Source organism: Xyrauchen texanus, chromosome 43 (assembly GCF_025860055.1).
Source record: "Xyrauchen texanus isolate HMW12.3.18 chromosome 43, RBS_HiC_50CHRs, whole genome shotgun sequence".
In the NCBI taxonomy this organism is placed as follows: domain Eukaryota; kingdom Metazoa; phylum Chordata; class Actinopteri; order Cypriniformes; family Catostomidae; genus Xyrauchen; species Xyrauchen texanus.
In genome coordinates this window covers 3110591-3124892 of record NC_068318.1, presented here as the reverse complement: position 1 = coordinate 3124892, position 14302 = coordinate 3110591, and the positions used below count along the sequence as shown (strand labels likewise).

Sequence of the window (14302 nt, the reverse complement as noted above, 5' to 3'; positions counted from 1 at the left end):
ACTGCGTATGTGTTGCAGACTTCTGCTCAGCAGGCTTTGACTGGCACCATTAACTCCAGTATGCAGGCGGTACAGGCGGTTCAAGCCACTCTCGAGGAGTTTGACACGCTGCCTACACTAGGCACTGATGCGGTGAGATGCTTTATTTATATACATGTGTCTCTCTCAGTCACATTAAAATGCTATTGATAAATAGTTAAATATTTGATAGTTAAAAACAAAAGGGTCGTTTCTTTGTAAATCTACTGTAGTTTCACATACTGTTAGAATGTATTGAATTAGGGGTGTAAACAAATCTCGAATCATATTGTATTGTACGATAAGATGCTCATGATTCAATACCATATGTATCGTATGACACATAAACAACCACATAATAGTGTAATTAAAACCAAGCAGTGCAACACTGAGAGCTGAGAGGCAGCGCTGAGCGCTCATAGGAAAAAGAGCAACGCACTTACAGTATATAGACGAGAAGAACGATGGCAATCGGCAGGTAGTTTGTACTTTAGCGGTACAGCTTGTTGAATTTGCCAAACAACAAAGTTATGTCCCGGTGCTACAGGACATCAAACGTAATTTTATCTATGCCGACATCACTGTGCGAATTGGTGGATTTGTGAGGCGGAAACAGCAGCAACAAGTTTAACAGCAGCCTCTTCCAGCCAACACTGACCATGACATGCACAACAAGACACTCTTAACTATAAAAAAAAAACAGCTTATTCAAAAAACAGACAACAAAACCGACATGAAACCTACGATTACATAAGACTTGTAATTCTCTGCTGTGTACTGTGAAAAGTGCTATACAAATATAAAAGTCTTCAGTGTAGACAAACACATTTTCTCAAGATAAACATGAACATTGTGAGTTCATATTAGTTTTTCTGACAATCAAACAAAATAAATGATGTGCTGTTGTTTAATTTACTTTATTATAGAGCAATACTTTCTGTTGCCAATGTCAGACACTTTTAAGTAATAAAAGTAAGGTCCTCTATGGTTGTGGTTCTCAACTGGTTTCAGGATCTAGATTTTACATGTAAAATTCATGATTTTCCAGTATAAGTGCCATTATTTTTGTTGATGTCAAGATGATACAGGAAAGACTATTTATTTATGAGCCTATAATATATATGTATTATCCAGTTTATTTCCTAATATCAAACATCATTCAAACGAAACATATATTACACTGGAGGAAATCTTTGTTCCCCGTTCGTTTGGAGGTCCAGACTTTAAAGCCCTTTATACTTATGCTTACAGTGCACTGCCATATAAGCATGGTCTCATAGATGACTCCTCATTACTGTGGTTAGATCATTGTAGCTTGTGTTTCGAAAATATTAATACTGATAACAATAAATTATAGTATTTATTATGAAAGAAAAAACACATTTAGAAACTTTAACTACAACTGCCACAGGTCTAATATATTCGACCTAATAGATTATCTAATATAGTATCTGCAAGTGGAATGCAAACGTATGCCCTCAACTATATGAAAACCATTCGTAGGTCGATATCCTCAAAATGTGTAAGCACTCTGCTTTACAGGGACTGGGACAACACCCCCGGTTGTCCCTCCCTGACAACGGTTCTGGCTGAGGGATGTCAAGAACTTTGTGAATGACAGGCATTCCAATTCTGGGAAATCTGCCGAGAGGTGCATTGAGTCCAGTATTTTTAATACTCACACTCTCTCTCTGTCTGATGTTTAGGCATCTCAGGCCTGGAGAAAGAACAAAATGGATGAGTCCAAACATGAGATTCACTCTCAGGTGGATGCCATCACTGCAGGAACTGCATCCATGGTCAATCTGACCGCAGGTGAAGTAACAACACACTTACGAACACTTGATCCAGTCAGACATACCATGTTAAGTCTGTTTTCTTTTTACCTGGGTGTTTAAGTCGGTGTCCCAGTAGCTGTCTTTATTGTTCACACTCTTATTAAGAACAGAAAACATTTCTTGCACATTCTCACCAACATAAGAACAGGTGCACCATGTACATAAAGCAGTTATAATACACCGAATAAGCATTTGATTCCAGGAGTAGCTTTTCCCTTTGAATGTATATTTGCTCCTTCACGGATTGCCATAGAATATCTATGTTCTTGTAAGATTTCTTTTATAAAGCACTGACTGTTCTGTCTCCGTTTTCTTACTTTATATTACTGATTTAAGTGTAGGAGAACCACAAAATACTCACAAGTAACACAATTATAATAGACAACAATCAGCATTTGCAATATATGGCTTTGGGTTTGCATAAGATTGGATGAGATGTGTGCAGGACAATGGCATGTCAGTTCTTCAGTGTGAGAAGCAGCTTTTTGGTCACATGCTGGATGTTGTCGGAGGGTTGGCAGGGTCATTAGCTCTGCACACTCATCTGCTGAGAGTCCATTTGATTCTTAAGTGAGTTTGTAAATGAAGTGTATGATTTAAGATCAGCTACAGGGACACCAATTACTGGAGATGTATTTGTACAATAGCTTTTTGTTTTTGTGCAGTTCACAATCTGGTCATATGACGAATGTGTTCTTTCACTGATATTGTCTGTCAGGTGACCCAACGGAGACGGATTACACTGCTGTGGGCTGTGCCGTCACCACCATCTCCTCTAACCTGACGGAGATGTCAAAGGGTGTGAAGCTGCTGGCGGCACTCATGGAGGATGAGGGAGGAAACGGCCAACAGCTGCTGGGTGCTGCCAAGAATCTGGCGTGTGCCGTGTCTGACATGCTCAAGACCGCCCAACCGTCCAACACTGAGGTGAGACTGCCAGACAAACTTTTATGAGCAAATACTGCTGGAATATGAATCAGTTCTCAGCTTTTATTGTTATTGTTTAATAAAGGGGTAGCTCAGCCAAAAATGAATATTCAATCAATATTTACTCATTTATTCCAAACCTGGATCTGTTATTTTTTTTATGCAGAACGCAAATGTGAATGATGAGGAGTCTTTAAGCAGCTCTTTTCCATAAAACAAATGTTGATAGTGACCTCGTTGTGGTTTAAGTCTGTTTCTCACACAAAGTTTGAATGGCTCTAGAAAACGAATAATATAGTGCATAAGTAATATGGACTACTTTTATGATACTTATGATGCTGTCGCTTTTTTTTTCATAGTGATGTGGTCGATATGAACTGTTGTTATATGAAAAAGTGCTGTGTGAAGATGATTATGTTTATTGTTTGTTTATTATCCATTGATTATCCAAGACTGTCAGATAATATCAGTTATAACGGTTTTTCGATATGATTGTGTGTGTTCTCAGCCACGTCAGAACCTCCTGCAGGCGGCAGGAAACGTGGGTCAAGCTAGTGGCGAACTCCTGCAACAGATCGGAGAATCAGATTCAGATCAGCATTTCCAGGTGAGACACCCACACAACACTACTGTTACACACACTGCCGCTGTTCTTCATTAACCTGTGTTCTCCTCAGTCTGTAGGTACAGCAGCTTTCACAAACTCCAGACGGACTCACCAGTATAGTCACATGCTGGTAACGAGCAATTAATATTCACCAGCCAGTCATGCTGATGAGTCTTTAATCAAACACAGTAATTCTTATAGAATAAATGATTTGATGATCACAGTTTGATATACATATTAATCAATATCGGACAGTCACATTAAGCCTTAATCAATATTTTCTTCTTTGTTTTCCAGTAGAAATAGTAAATAAAATTTAAAAAAGTAGTTTTATCTTTTTAAAAAAACCTCACAAACTTTTGCTAAATTAATGCTCAACAAGAAAAAGCTATTTGACAATGGGGTAAGAAAAATAACCTAAGAGATATATTTGGATTCATTCATATATTTTTTATTATTATTTATCTTTTGATATTTTTACTGGAAAACCAGAAAAAAAATATACATATTTTTCAGAAAAAGGTTTTATTTTTTCAATTTATTTTGTCTGTCCCTTCCCATCCTGTGGTAATCATAGAGTGTGTGGTGAAGGCCTCTTATGACTCTATATTTTCTGCGTTCATTTCATAACTGTTTCTCTGCATGAAACTCTAAGAAAAGATTCACAATTTAACTATCTTTATTTAATCATAATTCACTTTTATAATGATAAAATTGTTGCGTGTACAGACTCCAGAACTGTAGCCATTAGTAATGACTTGAAGGAATATTCTGAGTTACATTCAACTTAAGCTCTATGGACAGCATCTATGGCAGCTACAGTACCACCTTACCACAGAAAATAATTATAAATAATTACTTGGAAAATGCATCTAATGCCCTTAGTTTAATGCCCTAGTCTATGGGTTATTGTACAGCACCATGCATTAGAAATATACATTTATCACACTGTTTTAAAAGTATACATAATACTGAAACATTCCACATACAGTATTAGCATGAAACTAGTGTGACAGAATCAATTAACTTTGACTGTGGTGCTAATACTTGTAATACCAGAAAGGGATGTGAACATATACGGCTTGGTCTTCCGTAACATATGAAGCAAACTCCAGCCACTGTCATTACGTATGTAACACATAAACAGAACTTCATCCACCGAGAAAGGGATTTTCAGATTTCTCTCATTTACTCCACAAAACAAACTTCAGCCGCTTTGCAGAACCAACACAAAAGAAACAAAAATGGCACCTAGCTTCCTCAGACCGTTGACTGTATGTTCAGCGAGTCAATCCACTCACATGAGAAACACTAAATGGCTTACTCACTCCAATGCATTTATGAAGGACAGTGATTGTTTGGGACACATAAATATCCTGCGGCCATCCTTCATTTCTATTCTCAGTTTGGCCGGAATCATCTTCCATTGATGTTGAAGAGTTTCTTACAATCCTTGAATCAATCGCGTTTCTCTCTTGTCGAATTCGCAAAGTCTGGGAACAAGAAAATATTTTGATTCTTCCAAGAAAGCTTTCCTTTGCTCCTCATTTCGTGCAACACGATATCTTTATAGGATGATCTAAAAAAAACATTTCTCCAAAAAATCTATTTTGGTCACAAGCTTATAATTCCCTTTCCGATGACTCCAGATAATCGATCCATTTCTCAACATCTGCCACTCTTGTAAACCAACACAGAGAATGTTGTTTCCATCACAGTAATCGATCGCAATTCTCTGCAAATATTTATATATGCGATTAATTGTGATTTAATTCTATGAATTAATCAGCATTTCATGAAATTAACTCAATAAAAATTTCACCACAGCTTAAGAGACTTGCTGCTCTTCATTTTCACATGTTCATGATCTTGGCCTCCATGACGATATAAACAAGCACTTGACAAATTAGACTGAACAGGATGACGTCATACGCTTGGCGCACACTCTTTGTCATCCTGTCATTCAGCACAAGTAGAAATGCACCAATAAAAAATGTGTTTTCAACAACGAGCTGAAAGAAGCCGATCCATTTCTTCGTGCAGCACGTGAATATGTAATTGAGTATTTTTCTGTAATGTTCATTTCTCACGAGCATGAAGGTAAATCAGACAAAGTCACATTTAGACAGCTACACTGCACTTTTTACGTAGTACAAGCACTTACATGTTCAGATAGGGGGGTTGTATTTTGAATTTTTGGATACAATGTTGTGAATTTCATAATTACACATGCAATATGACATCATATGGATAGAATAGGCCACGTGGAATTTGTACATTTAAAAAGCTATATAGCCTATACAGTTAAGTGCAGAAGTTTCCACACCCCTTTCAGAATGTATACAAATAGCCTATAAGAGATTATATATGTTTTTGCAGTACTGCCCTTCAAATCTACATAACAAATGTACTCTTATTTACAAAAATCATACTGTTCAAAAGTTTGCACCCCTTGGTTCTTCTTATGTTGCCTTTTTGAGAATCAATAATTGTTTGCACCTTTTGTAATAGTTGTGTATTTGTCCCTCATTTGTCAAAATTTGCATATAGCCACTGTTGGGAAGAACTCAAATGTCCAGATGATGCAGAGAAACCAAATAATTTGACTGTAGCTGGGTTTTTTTCTTAAGAAAAGTGGACATCTTCACTGCTCAGGAGAAAGCAGGGATTCATGAAAAATGATTACACAAACAGTCATTGATCATTGAGAAAGCAACACATCATATTAGAAACCAAGGGAATGTAAACTTCTAAACAGGATCACGTGTGTAAATTCAGTTTACACACGTGAATTCAGAAAAATAGCAAACACACACACATTGATTCCTAAAATTGTCTTTAGTTGGCCTTAAAAAGGTCTTTAAAAAACCTGATATAGAGATTTCAGTGCTGCATTTGTCCAGGTAGTGAGGGTTAGTAGGACTACCAGCATTGTCACATGGTAACTGGTGATTGGTTACACTTCTGTACCTTCACAGGTACATTACAGGTGTTTGATTGACAAAATCACTGTAGTATGTGTGATTTATAACTTGATTGTGATTCTTTTGCCATTAAAATAGTATCCAAATAAGAGATTATTGAAGTTCATGAAGCTAGTTAACATTTTAATCTGGTTGAACATTTTGATAATTGTATTTGCTCAGTTGTATAGAAATCTGTAACTTTAAATGAAATCAAACGTGCAGCCATTTTTGAAATTGTTTCCATTATTTCAGGAATTGTGGCTAATAAAATTAAATAAGCCATGCTGAAAATAGATATTGTGTATTTGCAGGACATGTTGATGCATTTGGCGAAGGCTGTGGCGAATGCGGCGGCAGCTCTTGTGTTGAAGGCCAAAAATGTGGCTCAAAAAACAGAAGATTCAACCCAACAGAACCGTGTGATTGCTGCTGCCACCCAGTGCGCGCTCTCCACATCACAGTTGGTGGCCTGCACACGGGTAAAGTTCACACATGGACACTGCACAATTAATCTAATTAGGCCTTTATGATTATTACAATTATTGATGTAATTATTAAATCATGAAAGGCTGCACTGTGTTCTGTCATCCTCTGCACATACTCAAGCATGCATTGTGCTCATGATACATCTCAGAGTGGTTCACAAAAAGTGCAAGGCATTTCTGAAGGCTGGTTTGTTGTAAATCCACAGTTCACATCGCTTAAAATATGCATTGAGAACTCAAGCACTCCAGGTTCACTTAAATATTTCACATTTGTTTAAATCCAGATATTAGTGCAATAAGTTAATATACTGTACAATTCTAATGGAAAAGCTTTTGTTGACAGAGAAGTTTACATCATTAAAAACATCTGCACACATACATTCAAATTTCTTCCATTAACTTTCTGACAAAATAAAGGTTTGAAGGTTCAACTGGCTATTCCAACCAAATCTGAAATTAATTGCCAACGAAAGTTCTATTCACACCAAGATACAAACAAATAAAATAAAAACCAATTTCACTCCTGTAAAGTTGGTGGTGCAGTTTAACAAACACATTTATTCCGGTCCAACTTCATGCACCTTTCAGCAGACAGCTGCCAACCATGAGATTCATATTTGTAATGTTTTTAAGGCATTTGACCTAATTAGGCTGTTTCATTATGTTCTTCACATGTTTTTTTTTTTTCATGCATTTTAGTAATTACCAAAACCAACTGCTCTTATTTTTAAGGAATAGTTCACCCAAAAATCATCATCATCATCATCATCATCATCATAATTTTCTCACCCTTATGCCATCTCAAACACGTGTAAATTACTTTCTTCTGTGGAACACAAACAAAGATATATTGATGGTGATATGAGATAAATATGTCAGTACAATGCAAGTCAATGGGGTCCAACACTTCCAATCTCCAAGGACATAAATGCAGCGTAAAGGTAATCCATACATCTCGAGTGGTTTAATCCATGACTTATAAAGCGATCTGATGACAACAGACCATAATATAACTCCTTTTTTACTATAAATCTTAATATTTGTTGTCTTCTTGGTGCCATTAGGATACCAAAATCACTATTCGATTATTCTACATTTCTTCAACCTGACCCGAACCCATGAGTTCCGTCAAACCAACGAGTTACGGGCTGTTCCAACATGCTGATAGGGATGTTATAGAAACTACAGCAGTGCTCAATGCATTTAATCATTAACCAGATTAACAATCTATCAGTGTATGCAATATACGAATCAAACTCCCTCAGAATGCCAGCAATTACTGAAACGCCATTCTAATTTGATAAATAATCAGTTCTCTTGTCCCTAAATATGAACATTCTGCAGGGGAAAGTGTTTTAATATGAACTGCAGCAATGCTCAATGCATCATATCATTAACAAGATGAACGAACTATCAATATACGAATCAAACTCACACAGACTGCTGACATTTTCCTTTCCTCACATAATGTTTTATTATATCCTTGTATGGTTACAGACAAATCATAGAGAATAGTGAAATCGCTCTTTGAAACTTCTGTGTCTTGCCTGCGCTCGACTCCATTACCTCAAAGGAGATGGGTGACGTGAGCTCTACTGTCACCCTTTTCAATCCTATTGGTTGTCACTCCCGAAAGTCGCTTCTCATTTGCGTAATGTTCAACTTTTCTCAACATTGCCATGTCGCTCGCCACGCCCACGTCTAGTCGCCAGAGACCGCTGTCCTCGTGTCGCCGGAAGTCGCCAGGGATTCTGTCGCTTTTTGACTGGATGTCGCTGCATGTGTGTACATAGCGTTTTCCCCCTTTTGCTCTAGTGTGCATATTTACATATGTTCAATGCCATTTGAATTTAAACCGTTTAAAATCAAAGCACCCTGAAGAGGTTATTTATCCGAAGCATTGTAACTCCACACATATGATAATATTTGCTTTCGCTGCCTCAAGGAAATGTGAACCTGCCCGGGCAGAGCTCACATACAGGCACAGAATTCAGTTTATTTCATGCTATTTTGAGAAGTGTTTGAGGAAATTCCATTGCAATACACTTTTTTTTTCCCGCATTCCAATTCCCATCGTGTAAAAAAATAAACGGTTAACCGTACGTCAAACTCTGCAGTTAAACAACAAATATTAAAAATGCTAACCGTGCACATCCCTAGTATACATACTCTGTGCATGACATCTTTTACTGTTTCTCACCCAAAATCGATCAGATTGCTTTAGAAGACATGGATTAGAGCACTCGAGTTGTATGGATTTTTCTACATGCTGCCTTTACATCCTTTTTGGAGCTTGAAAATGTTGGACCTCTTTGACTTGCATTGTATGGATTAAACCACCTCATCTCCATCAAAAAAAATGTTTTTTTCTTCTGTAGAAGAATGTCTTACGAGTTTGAGATGGCGTAAGGGTGAGTAAATGATCAGAGACTTCTCTAAAGTGTCAACTGAAATGGGTGTGAGTTTTTTGTTTTTTAAAGAGGACTCAAGTGTGAATGGCTTTGAGAAGCAGTTATTTCAATTGGCAGCAGAGAGATCATATCAAGTTAAAATAATCACAATATGATTTATTTTAACAAATCATGGAACCCTGATTTCAGATAGACTCCCTGAAGTGGCCCACTGCTCATGTGTGTGTTGTAGGTTGTGGCCCCCACCATCAGCTCGCCAGTGTGTCAGGAGCAGCTCATCGAGGCAGGGAAGCTGGTTGCTAAGTCTGTGGAGGGCTGCGTGGAGGCGTCACAGGGGGCGACCAGTGAGGAGCAGCTGCTCAGACAGGTGGGCGTGGCCGCCACAGGTGTCACTCAAGCTCTTAATGAGCTGCTGCAGCATATTAAACAGTACGCCAGTGGAGGACAGCCCATCGGACGGCATGGAGAGGCCACCGACCGCATCCTGGACGTGACTGACAACATCTTCAGTTCCATGGGAGACGCAGGTACCAGGGGTGGGGGAACTTATCTGGGTGGTACCTGAAAGGTTGTAGGTTCAAACCTGAAAAGAGTTAACTCATGAACTATTATGTTGTGAGTCTTTCCCTGAGAACTGAACCTGTAATAAATTAGCTGGCTAACTTTGAATGACCACAGTAGTCGTGTCACCCTACAGCCATAAAGTCTTAACCATATGACAAATTAGTTATTGGTAATGGGGAAGTCCTTAAAGCAATAGGTTACCCAAAAATGAAAATTCTCTCATCATTTACTCCGTATACTAGATGTGTATGACTTTCTTCTGCTGAAATCAAATGAAGGTTTTAGAAGAGTTTCTCAGCTCTTTTTGTCCATACAATGCAAGTGAATGGGTGCCAAAATTTTGAAGCTCCAAAAAGGCTGCATAAAATTAATCCATTTGACTCCAGTGGTTTCATTAATTTCTTAAGAATTATATGATAGGTGTGGGCGAGAAACAGATAAATAATTAAGTACTTTTTTACTATAAATTCTCCTCCCTGCTCAGTCAATCTCCACTTTTAACTTTCAATTTCACATTATCCTTGTGTGATTCTCATACTTCATGCATATCGCCCCTACTGGACAAGAAGAATATCTGTTTCTCACCCACACATTTATCATATCACTTTTGAAGATATGGATTTAGCCACTGGAGTCTTATGGATTACATTTATGGTGTATTTTGGAGCGTCAACATTTTGGCACCCATTCACTTGTATTGTATGGACCTACAGAGCTGAAATATTCTTCTAAAAAAAATTATAATTTGTGTTCTACAGAAGACAGAAAGTCATACACATCTGGGACAGCATGAGGCTGAGTAAATGAGAAAATTTTCATTTTTGGGTGAACTATCTTTTTAATACTAACATGCAGCACCTGTCAAATGTTTGGGCACACCTGGGAATTTTTCTCCTTTTCTTTATTATTACTTTTTGGAAGATCAAAAATATTAAATCAAATCTGTCTTATATTTGACATTCTTTAAATTAGCCAACTTGTGTCTAGATCACAGTGCTGTTGCACACTATGGACATTCTCTTTACCAACTTCAAAAAGTGCTTACTGGGATGCTTTTTAAACTGTATTGAAAGAGGTCACATGTTTTCTGGACAGTTGTTGTCTGATTTTCCTTTCCGCTCCAACTTTTTTGTAGGGCTGTCAGTTGATTGTAATTTTTAATCAAATGAATCGCGTATCAATATTTTTTAGGATGCTGTGTCAAGTTAAATGCAATATGGAACTTTAAAACATGCCCCTCGAGACTCCTGCATTCTGCTTCATCAGTTTGTTGCCTGGTTCAGCTGTGTGTTGCCTGTACAGCTGGAGCTGCACTGACTGCCCCCTGCTAACTTATTTTATGTATGTAATCGTACCTAATATACAAAATAAATCGTCAGTCTTATTAAAATTTTATTTTTACCTTTAATCAACATTAACCAAAATTAACATTGTAGTTTTGTAAGGAAATACATATTTAGACATAATTTACATGAGTCTTTTATATATATATATATATATATATATATATATAAATGTATTTAAAGAAGAAAGTCATTTCAGAGGCAGATAATTTTTTTGCAAGAAATATTATTAAAAACAAACATTTGGATTCTTTAGAGTAGTAATTAATTTCTTCTGGTAAACAAAACAGAAACGTTTAATAAGAAACCATATAGCATCCATTTTGTTTTCATTGTGTCTGAAGATGAGATTTGTGATAAATTCATGTCAAAGGTCACACGCATGTATAAATCAAACTCAAGCTCAGACATGTTCCTCTGTGTGTTCAGGTGAGATGGTGCGTCAAGCGCGGATCCTTGCTCAGGCCACATCAGATTTAGTTAATGCGATCAAAGCTGATGCTGAGGGCGAGAGTGACCTGGAGAACTCCCGCAAATTGCTGTCTGCAGCCAAACTGCTTGCTGATGCCACTGCCAGGATGGTGGAAGCTGCCAAGGTGGGACACGAGACACCTCACTGTTTGATGTTAATGTCTATATGGGTCTGAATGCAGAGAGTAATGTATGTGTGTGTGTGTGTGTGTGTGTGTGTGTGTGTGTGTGTGTGTGTGTGTGTGTGTGTGTGTGTGTGTGAGACAGGGTGCCGCCGCTAACCCGGACAGCGAGGAGCAGCAGCAGAAGTTGCGTGAAGCTGCAGAGGGTCTACGCATGGCCACCAACGCAGCTGCGCAAAATGCCATTAAAAAGAGACTTGTCAACAAACTAGAGGTGAGGAACTGCACAAGACTTTAGGTCTAAACTTTAAGCAGGTAAAAATGTGCTGAAGGTTCTTATGAGGTCACACTCAAACAAGAGTTTCCTGATCTAAGATGAATTCTTAAAGTTATGCCAACAATCACATCACTTTGCTGCCTTGTTTGGTTTCATTTCTTTGATATTTTATAGCTCAAAAACACAAAGCTTGCCAGAGGCAACAGCAGAACAGATTGATCAGCTTTTAGCAATGCAGTATGTGTTTCTCAGAGGTGCAGATTCACAAGTAACTGGTTGCAACGTCTGCGAGAAGAATTACTGTACAGCAGGTTACACAAACTCCCCAGAGCTGCTTCTAATAACGTGTTTGTTTCAGCTCGCTCATTATCTGCAGTAACAAGAAAAGAGTGAACTCCTTGCACTTTTGGTTATGTTTGATAGTATGACATTGATTTGTAGGAATCTAGATAGAATGTGTGTTTTTTTTGTTCTCCACAAAAGTGTAAAAACAGGCACAGTCAGTATAAAGTGTCAGTTATTTATTGGTAGACATTTAACATGAATCATTTGACCTCAACAGAATCTAGAGAAGTGGATTTTTGGTTACTAAAATTATATGTATTTTTTAAATGTGGTGTGTAATTGTGTATGTTAAAATACGTCCCTGTAACTTAGTTTAATGTAACTTAGTTTAATGTATTGAGGAAAGGCCCCGGCACACTCGTGGCAAAGTGCTTCTACACTCGGAGCCAAAAAAAAGTTCAAAGCGAACATTCAGACACTGCAAACACTGGCCTGTGGGGTTTTTAGAGGTACATTTAAATATGAGGTTGCTCAAGACAACATGTAATCATAAATTAATGTGACATTAAAATGTGTTATAAATGCCTCATTCTATGAGTAGGGGCCTGTTCACACATGGTTACTTTATGCGCTTTTACTGATCAGATATCCTATTGAATAAGCACATTCCATTCACCCTTGGCCACATCAGTATGTCTCTGCCAAATGGAAATAATCCGATCTTCATTTCCTGCACTATATGCAAATAAAACAAAGTTCACTTCCATGATTATGCATCATTTTAATAATAATTAAAAAAAATGTGATTTATCATTGCTTTCAAGTGACTTTGAACAGTGCGCGTGTGTTTCTGTTTGTGCGCGCACAGTATTTTCCCTGCTGGACTTCTGTTAGATAAGACACGTCATGTCAGTGTTTAGTTTGTTTCATCAGCTCTCTGCATCAAAACATTACGAAAAAAGTAATGTCTTTCCTTCAACGTGCATCAGTGTCTTCATTTGTTATTTTTTTAATTGTGTGACGCAAGCCCTACTCTGTTGCAGCTGTTATATTATCGTTTTCCCTATGCTGACGTAGCGCTGTTTGGGTCGGAGGAAAGTTTACACAGTTTCTTTTGGAATGTGTCTCAAACCACCTGCTGAAGTGGTTTGAGTGATCCGATTGCAATCCGTCTCGAATGCCTTTCAGAGGGCATTTACACTTTGTCTTTTCATGATCGGATAGCTGCTCGATCAGTGAAAACGCATGAAGTGGCCAAGTGTAAACGGGCCCTGGAATTCACTGGGAAGATGAATGCAAAAGCAACTATGGAAATCACATGGTGATGATGAGGGAAGCATTTCAGAAATGTTGGCTTGTAAGTTTTGATCTTCTTTAATTCTGTGCGTTTTTGAAAGTTTGTTTCAATTGAAAGGCTTTTTCAAGTGCAGGATAATCGCCTCAGGTGAGCCAGGTCCTGTTTTTGACCGGACCATGTTGACGTTAAATTTGATCAAGAAATTTATGCTATTTTTATATAAAAAAAATAAATTAAAAAAATCAAAATAATTTGTATCCTGCTGATGAAGGTTTTTTTCAATTATGTGCCGACTGCATAACTGGTTTTATGCCATTGGTGTAACATAGTTAGGTTTAAGGCCCCAATATTCTTCTGTAGAGGTTCTTCCTCGTTCTTCGTTTTGGGGTAAAAAGAAGTTCGAAACAGCTGAGCTACAGAATACTGTTTGCAAACATTCAGACTTTGGTCACGTCACTGTTTTTTGAGGAGCATTTAAATATCAGTATGCTTAAGAAGACATGTAAAACCTTAACTAATGTGACAAAATGCATTATCAATGACTGTGCATAATTTTATGAGTAGAATTCACACGAGATCAGTAAAATAAAGAAATCATGGAGCTATTGAGCTAACAACACACTATGCACTGCCATAATATGCTCCGATTACACTTATTGTAATTTATGATGATACTACTGTGGGTGTATAA

The 14302-nt window shown here is 37.6% G+C and overlaps 1 protein-coding gene across 1 annotated transcript in view; it reads left to right on the top strand.

The window, feature by feature from the left end:
* Positions 1-14302, top strand: part of tln1 (talin 1) — a 132411-nt gene that overhangs the window by 55400 nt on the left and 62709 nt on the right. The window contains exons 14-21 of the mRNA XM_052116262.1: positions 19-132; positions 1725-1833; positions 2575-2783; positions 3292-3390; positions 6668-6835; positions 9485-9779; positions 11589-11755; positions 11898-12026. Coding sequence (XP_051972222.1) covers positions 19-132; positions 1725-1833; positions 2575-2783; positions 3292-3390; positions 6668-6835; positions 9485-9779; positions 11589-11755; positions 11898-12026 — 1290 coding nt within the window. The remainder of the gene's footprint in view (positions 1-18; positions 133-1724; positions 1834-2574; positions 2784-3291; positions 3391-6667; positions 6836-9484; positions 9780-11588; positions 11756-11897; positions 12027-14302) is intronic.